The sequence below is a fragment of the Pongo pygmaeus genome, chromosome 7, assembly GCF_028885625.2.
Source record: "Pongo pygmaeus isolate AG05252 chromosome 7, NHGRI_mPonPyg2-v2.0_pri, whole genome shotgun sequence".
NCBI lineage: Eukaryota > Metazoa > Chordata > Mammalia > Primates > Hominidae > Pongo > Pongo pygmaeus.
In genome coordinates this window covers 99,764,118-99,776,953 of record NC_072380.2, presented here as the reverse complement: position 1 = coordinate 99,776,953, position 12,836 = coordinate 99,764,118, and the positions used below count along the sequence as shown (strand labels likewise).

Genomic DNA, 12,836 nt, shown 5'->3' with positions numbered 1-12,836 from the left:
TTCTTGACAAGTAGCCTCTGGTGTAGGAATTGCTAACAATCATGTGTCACTTTCATAAGTGTTTATACTGCTTATGAAAGTTCTATGTGTCATAACTTCATACGATTTTAGATCAAATTATATTTGTTTGGGTTACAAATGTTGAAAGAATTTGAAACCATTTTGTATTTGGAGATATTTGGAATGGTCAAACGGTGTTATTAAAATGTTTTATTATATAGATAACATGTAGTGTGAAATTCAGTTTGAAACCCACCCTAATTAAATTGAGAAATTAGAAAAATTTCCTGCCTCTAGCAAGGGATGATGAACCAAATTAGATTTTTATGTTTCTATTGATATTTTCATCTCTACCACCTCTATCATTATTTATGCTTATATTAGAAGTTTTCCAGAGAGTGTATGGATAAGCTATTGCTGTGAAGCATTAAATCAAGTCTAACCAGAAATAATAATTTTGAGTATCAAATGGTTAAACAAGAGATATTGTAGGCCCTTTAATAGAAGGATATGTTATAGGAATTGGAAGGACTCATGACATCAAAGAAAATGTATCAAAATGGTGATGATAATGATTGAAGAGTTATAGTAGCATTAATTTTAAAATAGGCTAATTTAGAATCATGAGTAATTTTGAATTCATGAAATAATACTTTTTTGGGGTAGTATATTAGGTAGACATTCTCCTTGCTCACATATAGTATGAACTGCATGGCAAATACGTTTTGCTTGGTGAACAAGTCTAAACATAAGAAAAACTGTTTTGTTTTATAGTTTTGAAAAGCAAAAGCAAACTAAAAATAGTTTGAAACAAAAATGTTTCAATTTTATACTTTCTCTAATAAGCCAAAGAACGTTATTTTATTTTAATATCTCTAGTTAGGATTTACGCATCAGAAATCATTTTACTTAAAAATCTTTGGCCCTTTAAAACTTGTTGTTATGGAAGATATTTTTATCTCCTTTTATGATACAAGGCCTTAATAAAGGAACTTGAAAAATGAATAGAAGAAAAATTTAGTTGTCTAAAATATATGTAAAAATTAATTTATATAAATAAATTAGTGGGAAGTTGATATGCAGGAAAAAACAAAGCTTAAGGCAATTTGGTAGACCGTTACAGTAATTTCAAATAAAAAACTAAAAAAATTCAATAATCCATACTGAAATCCCCAGCTTCTTATGAGCTGGTATTTTTTAATAATTTACTAGAGTGTCCTTGAGGTTCCTAGGAATGCTGGTCCAGTAATGGTCCCATTTTCCAAAGCCTGGAATAATTCCTTTATAATACAAGCAGTTTTTCACAGTCTTATCCTGGAAAAAAAGATTGTTAAAAATAATTAATCCTATCATCCTAAAATTTTAAGGCTTATAATAGTATTATTAGCTTGAATTCTATATAAAAAGAAATAGAAAAACAGAAACAAAAATTCATAGAACTTCTAAGGATAGAATTCTCACCTTAGCAAAATACATAGAAAATATAATTTCTATATAATTTTTTTATTTAGGAAACTATTTCAATGTTTATATCTATAAATTATTTCTGTATGAGGCTAATTTTTGAGTTTTAAAAAACAAATACATGGGGAAAATGAATATAATTTTGTATTAATAAAGCATGCTTTTTCTGAGATCCTTAAACTCTTTACATGTGGTAGTTGGTTTATCTTCCTGTTACTGATATTGAACAGATAACAAGAAATTATTTGCCTTATTTTTATATTTTGCTAAGATAATAAATTCTTTCAATTACTGGACTAGCTTGTATAATCAATTTAATGTTTGATGCCTTCTCTTTGGGACTGCCATATGGGTACATCTCTATGGTGCCTTACATAGAAGAGGCTTAGACTTCTCTGCAACATTGATGCCAAGGGTAGCTGTGTAACTTGCTTTGGTCAATGCAATGAGAGGAGACATGTGGTGTGCCATTTATATGAAGCAGCCATCAAGTCATTCCCGCACTGTCTGTCTTTTCTCCCCATTAATGTAATGCTCTGCATCCAAGCACAATGCAGTCAACCAATATTGGACACGTGAATGAGAAGTGAATCTTTGTTGTTGAAAGTTACTGAGGTTTTGGCAATCATTTGTACTATTGTAAAATTTAGTTTAATCTGAAGAATTACATTAATATTTTAAAAACATATCCTCTTATATACTTGATTTTGTTCATATTTACTTTACTTATATAAACAGATAATAAAATAAAAGCCATAGGGAGTAAACACATTTATAAACAAGCAAAAGAAATGAATTTGTGTTGATTGCCCACTGTCTCATTTAACTCTCATAACCACCCTGAAGCATGGGGAATGTCTGACTGATTCTTAGATGAGGACACTAAGGCAGTTCTTAATAAAAAAAAAACTCTAGCTCATTCCTAGGATGATAAGAATAATTACAATGTCATTTAAATATATGTATATATAATTAATACATATGTAATATATAATATATATAAAATTAGATTTTACTTTTTGGGACAGAAATATTTTGCAACAAATGCCCCATCAACAACTACGAAATCAATTATATTCATGTTAATATGAATTTAATTGAGGGATAATATAGTTAAGCTGAAACTGTATCCGGCCTCAGATAATGAATATGGTACTTATTATTAGAGCATAATTTTGTGTTTGTTATTGTTTCTAGTTCAGTAAGCTTACACTGTTGTATGCAATATATTAATTTACTTATTATACCACATTTCTCCTTTTGAAGGATTGATACACTATTTTTTGGACTTAACATCCTACCATTAGAGTGTTTTTCCATCCAATTGGTACAAAGCAGAAAGTTACATAAGAAATTTCTTAACTTTTTCCCCGTAAAACTTGAGTAATTAAAACAGTACTATTTAAAAACAGAGACAATGACTCTCTGCAGTAAGTGGATACTTAAAAGTGGTAATCCAAATAGTTTAGGATACATTTACATTACTTTTCTGTAAACACTGAAAGTGACAAGCAGTCTTAATATATAGATTTACAATAAAGAGATATATGATATCATACAGATATGAGTGCTTTCTTGAAATCTGAACATATGGAACCTATGAAAACGGTGTTAAGCAGCCTGTTGAGTCATACAGCTCAACAGTGTTGTACAGCCCAGATTTGAATCCAATTGAGTCTTCTTTTCATGCTACCATAAAATTAAAAGCTCTAAATATAGCATGATCCTGCTTAAGTAAATAGCTCAAAAAGCCCACAAAATTTATTATTATTATTATTATTTTTTGAGATGGAGTCTTGCTGTGGCAGCCAGGCTGGAGTGCAGTGGCGCTGATCTCGGCTCACTGCAAGCTCCGCCTCCCGGTTCACGCTATTCTCCTGCCTCAGCCTCCCGAGTAGCTGGGACTACAGGCGCCCGCCGCCACCACGTCCGGCAAATTTTCTGTATTTTTAGTAGAGACGGGGTTTTTGTTAGCCAGGATGGTCTCGATCTCCTGACCTCGTGATCTGCCGGCCTCGGCCTCCCAAAGTGCTGGGATTACAGGCATGAGCCACCGCGCCCGGCCAAAATTTATAATCTGATAATAATGACTGAAAACTAAACAGGAAGAACTGTGTTGACCAAAAGGATAGCAGAATGTCAGAGAAATATATCAATATGGAGAATATAAATCATGGATTCAGAAGCAGACACCAATAGAAATAACAGGTTTCTTGGAGAATTAATGGTAAACTCATTTATACTTCCATATCTTTTATTTATATTGCTATACTTGCAAAAATGATTGGCAATAACATACAGTAAAAGAAACAATAAAAATAAGGAAGACCAGTAAAGCCAGGTAAAAGGACAGAAGAAAAATAACAATAAAAGAAGAACACTAGTTTGACAGAAGTTACTGTACTTTAGCACGAAACATAATTCTGACTTCATAGTCAAATTAAAATGATATTTTGTAAATTTTATACCTCCCATTTCTTAATAAAATTAATCTATTTATTAAAGTAAAGTTAGACACCATTGATATATAGATAGCATAATAATAGTGTTTCAGGGAAAGTAAACTTATTCAGTGGTTCCAGAATTTACACTGCTGTTGAATACAAAAAGGTAACATTACTTTTATTTTTCTCAATTAAATTTAATCTACTCCAAAACTTCACTCTCTGGACTTATAGGAAATTGAATTTAATCACTCTTGGATATCGCTAACATTCTATTCACAATAGTGTCAATGTTATGAGCCTGATGCAATTTAAGCCTTTGAGAAGGAATACCTGGTCTCTCTGCATGGTCACTGAAATGCTTTGCTTTGAGCCCACTCATCTCTTAACCATGGGTGGCCATCCCTCGTGGGGTGGGGGGAGTGAGGAGGGATAGCATTAGGAGATATACCTAATGCTAAATGACGAGTTAATGGGTGCAGCACACCAACATGGCACATGTATACATATGTAACAAACCTGCACGTTGTGCACATGTACCCTAAAACTTGAAGTATAATACTAATAAAATTTTTTTAAAAAGATGCCATTGTCTGCAGTCCACCATCTCCAGGTGCACCACGCAGTAATTTTCTCAGAAGTGTGCTACCTCAGTGGGTACTATGAGGGAGCTGGCACAGGGCCTCTCTCTTGTGGAACATACAAGATCTCAATTCCTCTTGAAATTTTGTGAGAAGCTCTTGAGATAACCTTCTTTTTCTTCATCTTCCACCAACCACATACACGCTTCCCTATATCCTCTCCTTCCCTGGACTGATTGTAAATATTCTCCCACTAAAGTCCCATTATAAAGACAATGCTGTTGGGAGTTGGAAAATTGGATGCGGCATTCAGTTTATTCTTTTTATGCTTACTAATTTATTTTGTCAGATACCCTTTTTTGTTAATTAAGTCTTAAGGATAGTCAGAGTTAAGTTTTATTGATTTGTTGCTGGTGTTATGTCAGACTTGGAATAATAGCGTTTTATTACTTATTCTGTTTACACCAGTAAGTTTTAATTATTGCAGACAGAGAAAACGGAAAAATTAAAAGAAAATTATTCTTCTCCCAAAAATAGGGTGCTAGAAAATGGTCTGAAACATATTAACTTGTCTTATACCACCATCTATTCTTTTTCTTTCTCTCAATGTGATAAAATATACATAACATAAAACTTACCATTTTCATTCTTTTTAAGTGTGCAGTTCCAATTTGAAGCTCTGTATCCACTAAATAATACCTCCTTATTCTGCTCTCCCCCCAATTATAGGTAACCACCACTTTTCCTCCTGTCTCTGCGAATTTGAGAAAGATTTGACTCTTCCAAATACTTCATATAAGTGGAATCGCACGTATTTGTCCTGTTGTTTCTGACTTATCTCACTTAGCATAATGTCTTGATGGTTGATTCATGTTAGAGTATGTATCAGGACCTCATTTGCTCTCAGGTGTATTTAGTATCTTTCTTTAGCTAGACAATATGACTAGGTTTGTTTGGCAACAAAGTTGAGAAAGGAATTGGAATTAATGAGCTTAGTGAACAGCAAATTAAAGCATGTCTTTTGAGAGAGAGAGAGGGAGAGAAAGAGAAATGGCCTGGGGAACAGACAGGGAAACTGCAGAAGCTGATATTATAGCACTTGTATATTTTTCCATTGCACTGGAAAATTAATTTGAACACTTTTCAGCACTTCTTCATTTGTGGTTTACATTGGACACAGAGCTTTTTAGATTTATTGCTTGGTTTGAAAATGGAAAAATACTTTATAACAGCCTCCCTATCCATCCCGTCCTTTCCAAATCTTATGAAAACCAGCAGGTTTTTCTATTAAAAACCTAGTCATGTGAATCCCGTAAGAAGATGTCATTGTTATAAAACAATACAGTGAGCGGTGAGGACAAAGAATGCCAAGTTAAACACAAAAGGGTAAAAAAAAAAATCTGTCCACATGTTCCCACACCCTTAGGCACTTATTCCAGTGTGAATTGCCTGTGAGTTTCTTATGACAAAACTTGGCCCACCAGGCAATTCATCCCCAGAAGGGCTCAGCTCTCTCCAGAAACTGCATTCATATTTCCCAGATGATAATGGCTTTTATCAAAAGCAGAAGTTGAAGAACAGGAAAGCTCAGCATCAGAAAAGTAGTCCAGCCCTGAGGACCTGCAGGCCAGTAATGGTAAGGGCTAGAGAGCAAAGCAGTTGTTGGGTTTGGGTGCTCAAAGATGGGAAAAGCCAGTGCTCATCAGATGGCAAATGATTTTCTTATTCTGGAAATAAACAGTATATTTGCAATCTTAGTTTATGTTTTTTGTCTTTAAAATATACAAGGCAAATGTGTCAATAAATGCATAGAACTCAGGACAAAAATACTCTAAATGTGTGCATAATATTGTTATAGCTATAGATGTGCCTCTACATATATGCTTATAACAATATATATTTTAATAGGTACTTGTGAATCCTTCTTATAGCTTTCTTACGTACACAGATAAACTTATTTTAAAACTTATTGGAAATTTAAAGATTACCCAGCAGACTTAGCCTCCTGCTGCAATGACCAGCCCCTGCAACCCTAACTCTAGAAAGCAGCACTTGTCAACTTTGTGACTTTGATTGGCTACATAGGTATCTCGTGCCACCATGAGGATGAGATCAGAAAGCCTTTTTCTTGTTGATGAGCCTACACTGTGGTTGCTGTTTTGTAAACCCACCTGCCTGTTCTGATACTTAAGAAATTACATTGAGTCTCAGGGGCCAAACACCGTTGCCACCCTTTGCTTGGGGTGTAAGTGTTGACTTCCAAATTGTAATTCGTGCCTGTCAGAATAATTCATTTGTGGCCTGGCTTAGCCTTTTCCATGCTAAATCATGCTATATAAAACTACTTGTCATTTTTTCCTTCATATGTATGTCAGACTTGGTTTTCTAAATTCAAAATATTCAACCAGACAAACAACAAACCCTAGAGCATTGTATCCTTACAAGGACTTTAAGCCTTTTCTTCCACTGGGGCTTAATATCCTGGCTTCTCACCTCAGTATTTGTGGTAATAATGCACTCTCCATTTCATATGAAGTGACTTTCTAGCTGTCACTGATTAAGCTGTTCTTCCTCAGTGCCCTGATTTATATCCCTGAATTTTTTGGCCTCCTACCAGTGATAAACAGAAACTAGCCCTTTGCATATAATGAATACACTTGGCCTGTGTACAATGTAGACAGATGTACTATATCATTAAACACTGTGTTAAATAACTCTTGAATTACAGTTGAACTGAGGAAATACTTACATCCTTATATTAGGAATCATGGAATTTGTTTGGGGTTTTACATTGAAGGAAGAATCACAGAACTATATATATTCAAGATAAGACACTACTATTTATAATGCACAACATCAACATTAAAGTTTCTTTCACAAACAGAAAAATAAGGGAATTACAAATGCTCCCTGTAGAATGCAGTTCCTTGATTACATAATGTTACTACTCTACAAGTTCCACATCATATATTAAAATCTAAAAAAATCTAAGCTCTGAAAGAAAAAGCTGCACAATAGAAACATTTAAGAAGTGTTGCAGTATAAAACAAGAAGCAATAAAGCTAGAAAAATTAAACACCTCATATATAGTTTGCTCTTAGTAGGCATATCTTAAGTTTAGCATTGAAATGAAAGACATTTTAATCTGATAGAAAAGTGGTGAATGTGAGAATTTAGAATTCTCTTTCTATGGGTAGAGCTTATATGCCCAACTATGACTATAAATAATTTAGTAGGCCTAATATATATGTCCACTCACACACATGAAAGAAAAGAGGGGAAAAAAGGATTATCAAAAGTGTTAAGCAAATGGATCAAAAAATAAGTTATCTTAAAATAGCCATTGACTATAGGTTTATTCTTAAGATAGTCAAGGAAATTCAGATAATTCAAAGGAAAAACTGTCAGATGAACCCATTTTTTTGCCTCATATTCCTAGTTCTTTTCCTTTACAGCACCCTTTAGAGCACATCTCACAATGCTATATATACACTTATTTAGGGATACATAATTTTTGTAATTTTCATATTCCCCATTGGACAGACCCTGAAAATCTATATAAACAGGAACTGTTTCATTTTTATTTACTGCTGATTACTAAGCCAGACACAGAGTAGTGCTCAATAAATACCAGTAAATTGTATGAATGTTTTTCTTCTCTTTTGCATTTCAGGAAATAATGACTCATCTGTTTTTAAACAAATTTTATTGTGTATATTTGAGGTTTAACAACATGATGTTATAAAATACATATAGATAATAAAATCGTTACTATACAGAAGCAAATCAAAATATCTATCATCTCACATAGTTACTTTTATTTTTGTGAAAAGAGCAGCTAAAATGTACTTATTTAACAAAAATCTCAAGTGTCTCCCATTTTATTGCCTATAGTCCTCCTGTTATACATTAGCTCTCTAGACTTGTTCATTCTACATATCTGCTACTTTGTGTCCTTGGCCAAATCTCTGTTTGCTATACCCCTAGCCCCACCCGTGGACTCTTCTATTTTCTCTGTATTTTGAATTATCCAAGGATTTATTCATTTTCATCATTTAACTCATGCTTACTGAAGGCCTGCCTATGTATCATTTCTGTTTTTTATACTGTACCTGCCTCTATAAACAAGATACCTTCTCTTCAAGGAGCCTAAATTCCTAATGTTCAGAGGAAGAGACAAACAGAAGGACAAGTTCGACCCTGAGACAATGTTCACAAAAAGATGAAAGGAATGAAAAAAAAAAAAAAAAGAAAGAAAAGCATCAATTGTCCATTTAAAAGCTATAGATATAGCTTAAGGAATTAATGATGAATATTTCTTTTCATAATAATCTCAATGGGAAGAATAAGCAAACGTAAATTTTATGATAAAAAGATCAAACAATAGTTGGTATAATAAGCAAAACAAAATTTTCACTTTATAGTAATATATTCCGTTTCAATCATGAAGACCAGCCTGAGGCATCAGGTCAATTAATGTAATAACTTGGTACATAGAGACTTAGGCATAACAAGTGAAATTTAATTTAGTGGTCTCATGCTAATCATTGAGGGTCCAGAAGACAGCAACAACATAATTAAAGAAAAGGAAAATAGAATTATGAGGTTAACTGAAGGAACTAGTGCAATATAGCCCAGAAAAGGAAGGCTAAAAGATGTTTAATTTCATTTTTTTCTAACACTTGAAAGGATATAGAAAAGGTATGATATTAGGGCAAAAGAACTGGTATGAATATTAATACAAATGTGCCAATAAGAAAAAAAAGTGCAACTAGGGAATTTGGGTATTTTATATTGATTAACATTTTTTCCATAATATTATGTGATTTTTGCTTGGAGTTATGGACAAGAAATAACTTACCATAGGCTGTAACGTAAGTGAGTGGAGAGTGTTTTGTTTTCTCTGTGGTTATTTATTTATTTATTTATTTACTTATTTATTTTACAGAGATGGAGTGTACTCTGTCACCTAGGCTGGAGCGCAGTGGCATGATCATAGCTCACCACAGCCTTGAATCCTGGTCATGCAATCCTCTTGTCTCAGCCTCCCAAGGAGCTAGGACTCTGGGGTGCTCCCCCACCTGGTTCTGAGGGTATTTTTGTGGGGTTATTTGAGTTGTGCTTTTGTAGCACAGATTGGAGATGTGCAATAAATTGTGACCATGCTGTCTCTTCTTGAAAAGAAGTATCAACATTGGTTAAAATAAGCCTAATAAACTGCAACATATACTATTAATCATTTAGTATGCCCACTAAAAATTAGACTACCGATTTTTCCACTGGACTCCTTTTCCTAAATGCATAAAACCATTTAATGCATGAGAAATTCATAGCTAAGCACCAGAGCTGAGTCCATGATTTGTACTTTTATTTCTGCAACCTATTGAATATTTACATTAAAAATTTCTGAATACAGTTTGTAAGCTAACGCGGAGTGATTATTTCAGATATTTTGAAAAGTAATTTCATGCTCATTTTTTTCTAGTGGTTTTATATGCTTTAGTTTTTTAATCCTAAAACGGATTTCTTCTCTGACTCATAATTCTACTCTGATTCATACTACTTTAATATTTCATTCAAAGATGATTAGATTAACAAAAAATACTAAAAAAACCCTATTCTGAACACAAATAAGCAAAATAGATAGATGTTACTGTTCTCATCCTATTAATTTTTAGTTCAAATTGCTAAAATGACTCAAATATTTTAAGGTTATGCAACCAAAACCTGATAAAAGCATTATGAAAACATTTGTTTTTCGAACTAATTTTTTCCAGTTCTATAGTCAAGTTAACGTTGAGTCGTTATTAGGTTTCCCTGTAGGTTCAGGGCTATTTGATTTTCTATGGTCTCTGTTCACAAGTACCTTAAAATATATTTTAAAAGATAATGGGAGGCACCTATATAAAACATTAGGCAATATTAGTTCAATACATAACTAAGTGCCTAATTGTAAATTATAGACTATCTGTGTTCACTAAGAGAGGACTATTAGTGCAAGTGAGGGGCAATCAGGGAATGTTTTATAAAATATGGTGGATGTTGTAGCTTGAAGGAAGACTAGAATTGGTTGAAGAAAGACTGAAATTGGTTAAGAGGAGTCAAGGAAAATACAAGTTAACAGATTCAAATTAGAATTTGTGCTGGAAGAGTAAGAAAACTAAACTCAAGGCTGGGCGTGGGTGGCTCATGCCTGTAATCCCAGTACTTTGGGAGGGCTGAGGCAGGCGGATTATGAGGTCAGGAGTTTGAGACTAGCCTGGCCAACATGGTGAAACCCCGTCTCTACTAAAAGTACAAAAATTAGCTGGGTGTGGTGGCGCGTGCCTGTAGTCCCAGCTCCTCGGGAGAGTGAGGCATGAGAATCGCTTGAAGCTGGGAGGCGGAGCTTGCAGTGAGCCGAGATTGTGCCACTGCACTCCAGCCTGGCAACAGAGCGAGACTCCGTCTTAAAAGAAAAGAAAAGAAAAGAAAAAAGAAAAGAAATCTAAACGCAATAGGATGGTCATAAAGGCAAAACCTTGGGAAAATTATCACAAAAAGCTGAATGGTTCATTGAAGAGTTCAAACTCGCTTAGAAGAGCAAAAGAGTTGATTAGAGACAAAAATGCAGGGACATCGGGTGGCAAGACTGCATGGTATATACTGTCTAAATGAAAAAAAAAACAAGAAGCATAGGCATCAAATACTGTTCACTGGAAAAGTTAATTTAGGAGAACCAGCAAGAAAATATAGAAAGATTATATGGCAAATCCAGAAAATGTTCTTGTTGTTGTTAGCAATACAGATATTGTTGTTAGCAATACTGATATCATTATTGTTAGCAATAATGATATTTTTCTCCAAATTTCTACCTTTTACTTAATCTTCCACAGTAGGTCTAAGTGGTTGCCCCACCTCTCCTAACTCCACCCCCACCACAGGTGCACAATCTCACTGGAAGCAGTGGCGTGTTGGAGTGGGCTCCCAGTACCATTAGGGTTGACTCTGTGCATCTCTTCCCAGCTGCATGTAAGTGGCTATAACAGGATTATTTACAACATGAAAACTGGAAAATGCTACAAATCAAGAGTTTTGGGGTAGTAGAGGGAAACAGTTTTGTAAACATCGATTAACACATCACTGTGCACAACTATGTATTTTACCATATTCTTTTCAATTTTTTCTTAGTTACAGTCAGTTTTGGTTCTCAGCTTCTTAGTTTTTATGAACCAATCAGAAAAACAACTATAGAATACTTATACTGCTTGAGGCTAGTAGGCTAGAAAACATGAACATGAAAGCTCATAATCTATTCTCGTTAGTTCAATGTAATGTCCACAAACTATGAAATCTGATGGAGTTACTCTCATAAAAATGTTTTCTAAATGTCTAGTTTTTCCAATATTCCCTGATGGATACACTACAGGAAGAAAAGAAATCAAGGCTGACTTCTGTGATAAATCCCTGGTGCTAGAACGGATATCCTGCAAGAAGCAATCATCAAATACCAGGTAACGAGACATATTTAACAAGAATTCCTGTTTCAGTGAATTTACACAGTGGGCAAATCATCCAGATTTTAGGATTTGGGATAAGAGCAACAATATTCAGACAAATCTCTGCGAATTGCTCCTCATAAATTGCTTTCACAATAACTTTAATAAATCTGAGATTCTGATATATCCAGCTAGGAGATCACTGAATCGTTTTCTAAACATATGGTGACACTGTGACTGACAGCAGGGTATCATTAAAGAAACAACAGCTTGAATAAAGGAAGAAACTTGAGCTCCCAGACTTGCCAGGGAACTTACTTCCATATAGATTGGGGGTGACAGCTACAAAGTTATTGCCCATTTTTTTCTGTGCCACTTCAGAAGTAATAGCATCTAAGATGATAGGCAGGTCATTCGTTCATTCACTCAACATAAGAAATTCAGTAAGGCAGGAGATGTTGTTAGGGGCAAAATTAATTACCAAACTGCATGTAATTTAAAAAAGGAAATCAGTACGTTTTCTTAAGAAAAATAGGAACATATTAAAATGTTTTCTTTATTTATTTAATATGACATACAGGAGTAAAGAAATGACATTTTATTTTAGAAGGAACTAGAATGTAAAAGGAACAGTATGTGTATATTTCAACAATAGGCTTAGGCTTCATATTTTAGTAAATTAATATATTTGGAAAAATGCAGATCCCTGATGGGAACTAAATAGGTCCCCTAGACTTACAATAATATGTGCAAACTCAAAAGAATTAGCTTACCAGGAACAGAAAATTAGAAATTTATCAAGGCAAGAGCAAACTGCCCGTCTGCCAAAGATTGCATCATTGCAGATGATTATGTGAGGTGGTGTTTTG

The 12,836-nt window shown here is 34.0% G+C and overlaps 1 protein-coding gene across 3 annotated transcripts in view; it reads right to left on the bottom strand.

The window, feature by feature from the left end:
• Positions 1-1,158: 1,158 nt before the first annotated feature.
• The window catches only part of CNBD1 (cyclic nucleotide binding domain containing 1), a 629,195-nt gene continuing 617,517 nt past the window's right edge, over positions 1,159-12,836 (bottom strand). For all 3 annotated transcript variants that reach the window (XM_054498740.2, XM_054498739.2, XM_054498741.2), the window contains one exon: positions 1,159-1,314. In XM_054498740.2, the coding sequence (XP_054354715.2) occupies positions 1,198-1,314 (117 nt within the window). In that variant the 3' untranslated portion in view covers positions 1,159-1,197. The remainder of the gene's footprint in view (positions 1,315-12,836) is intronic.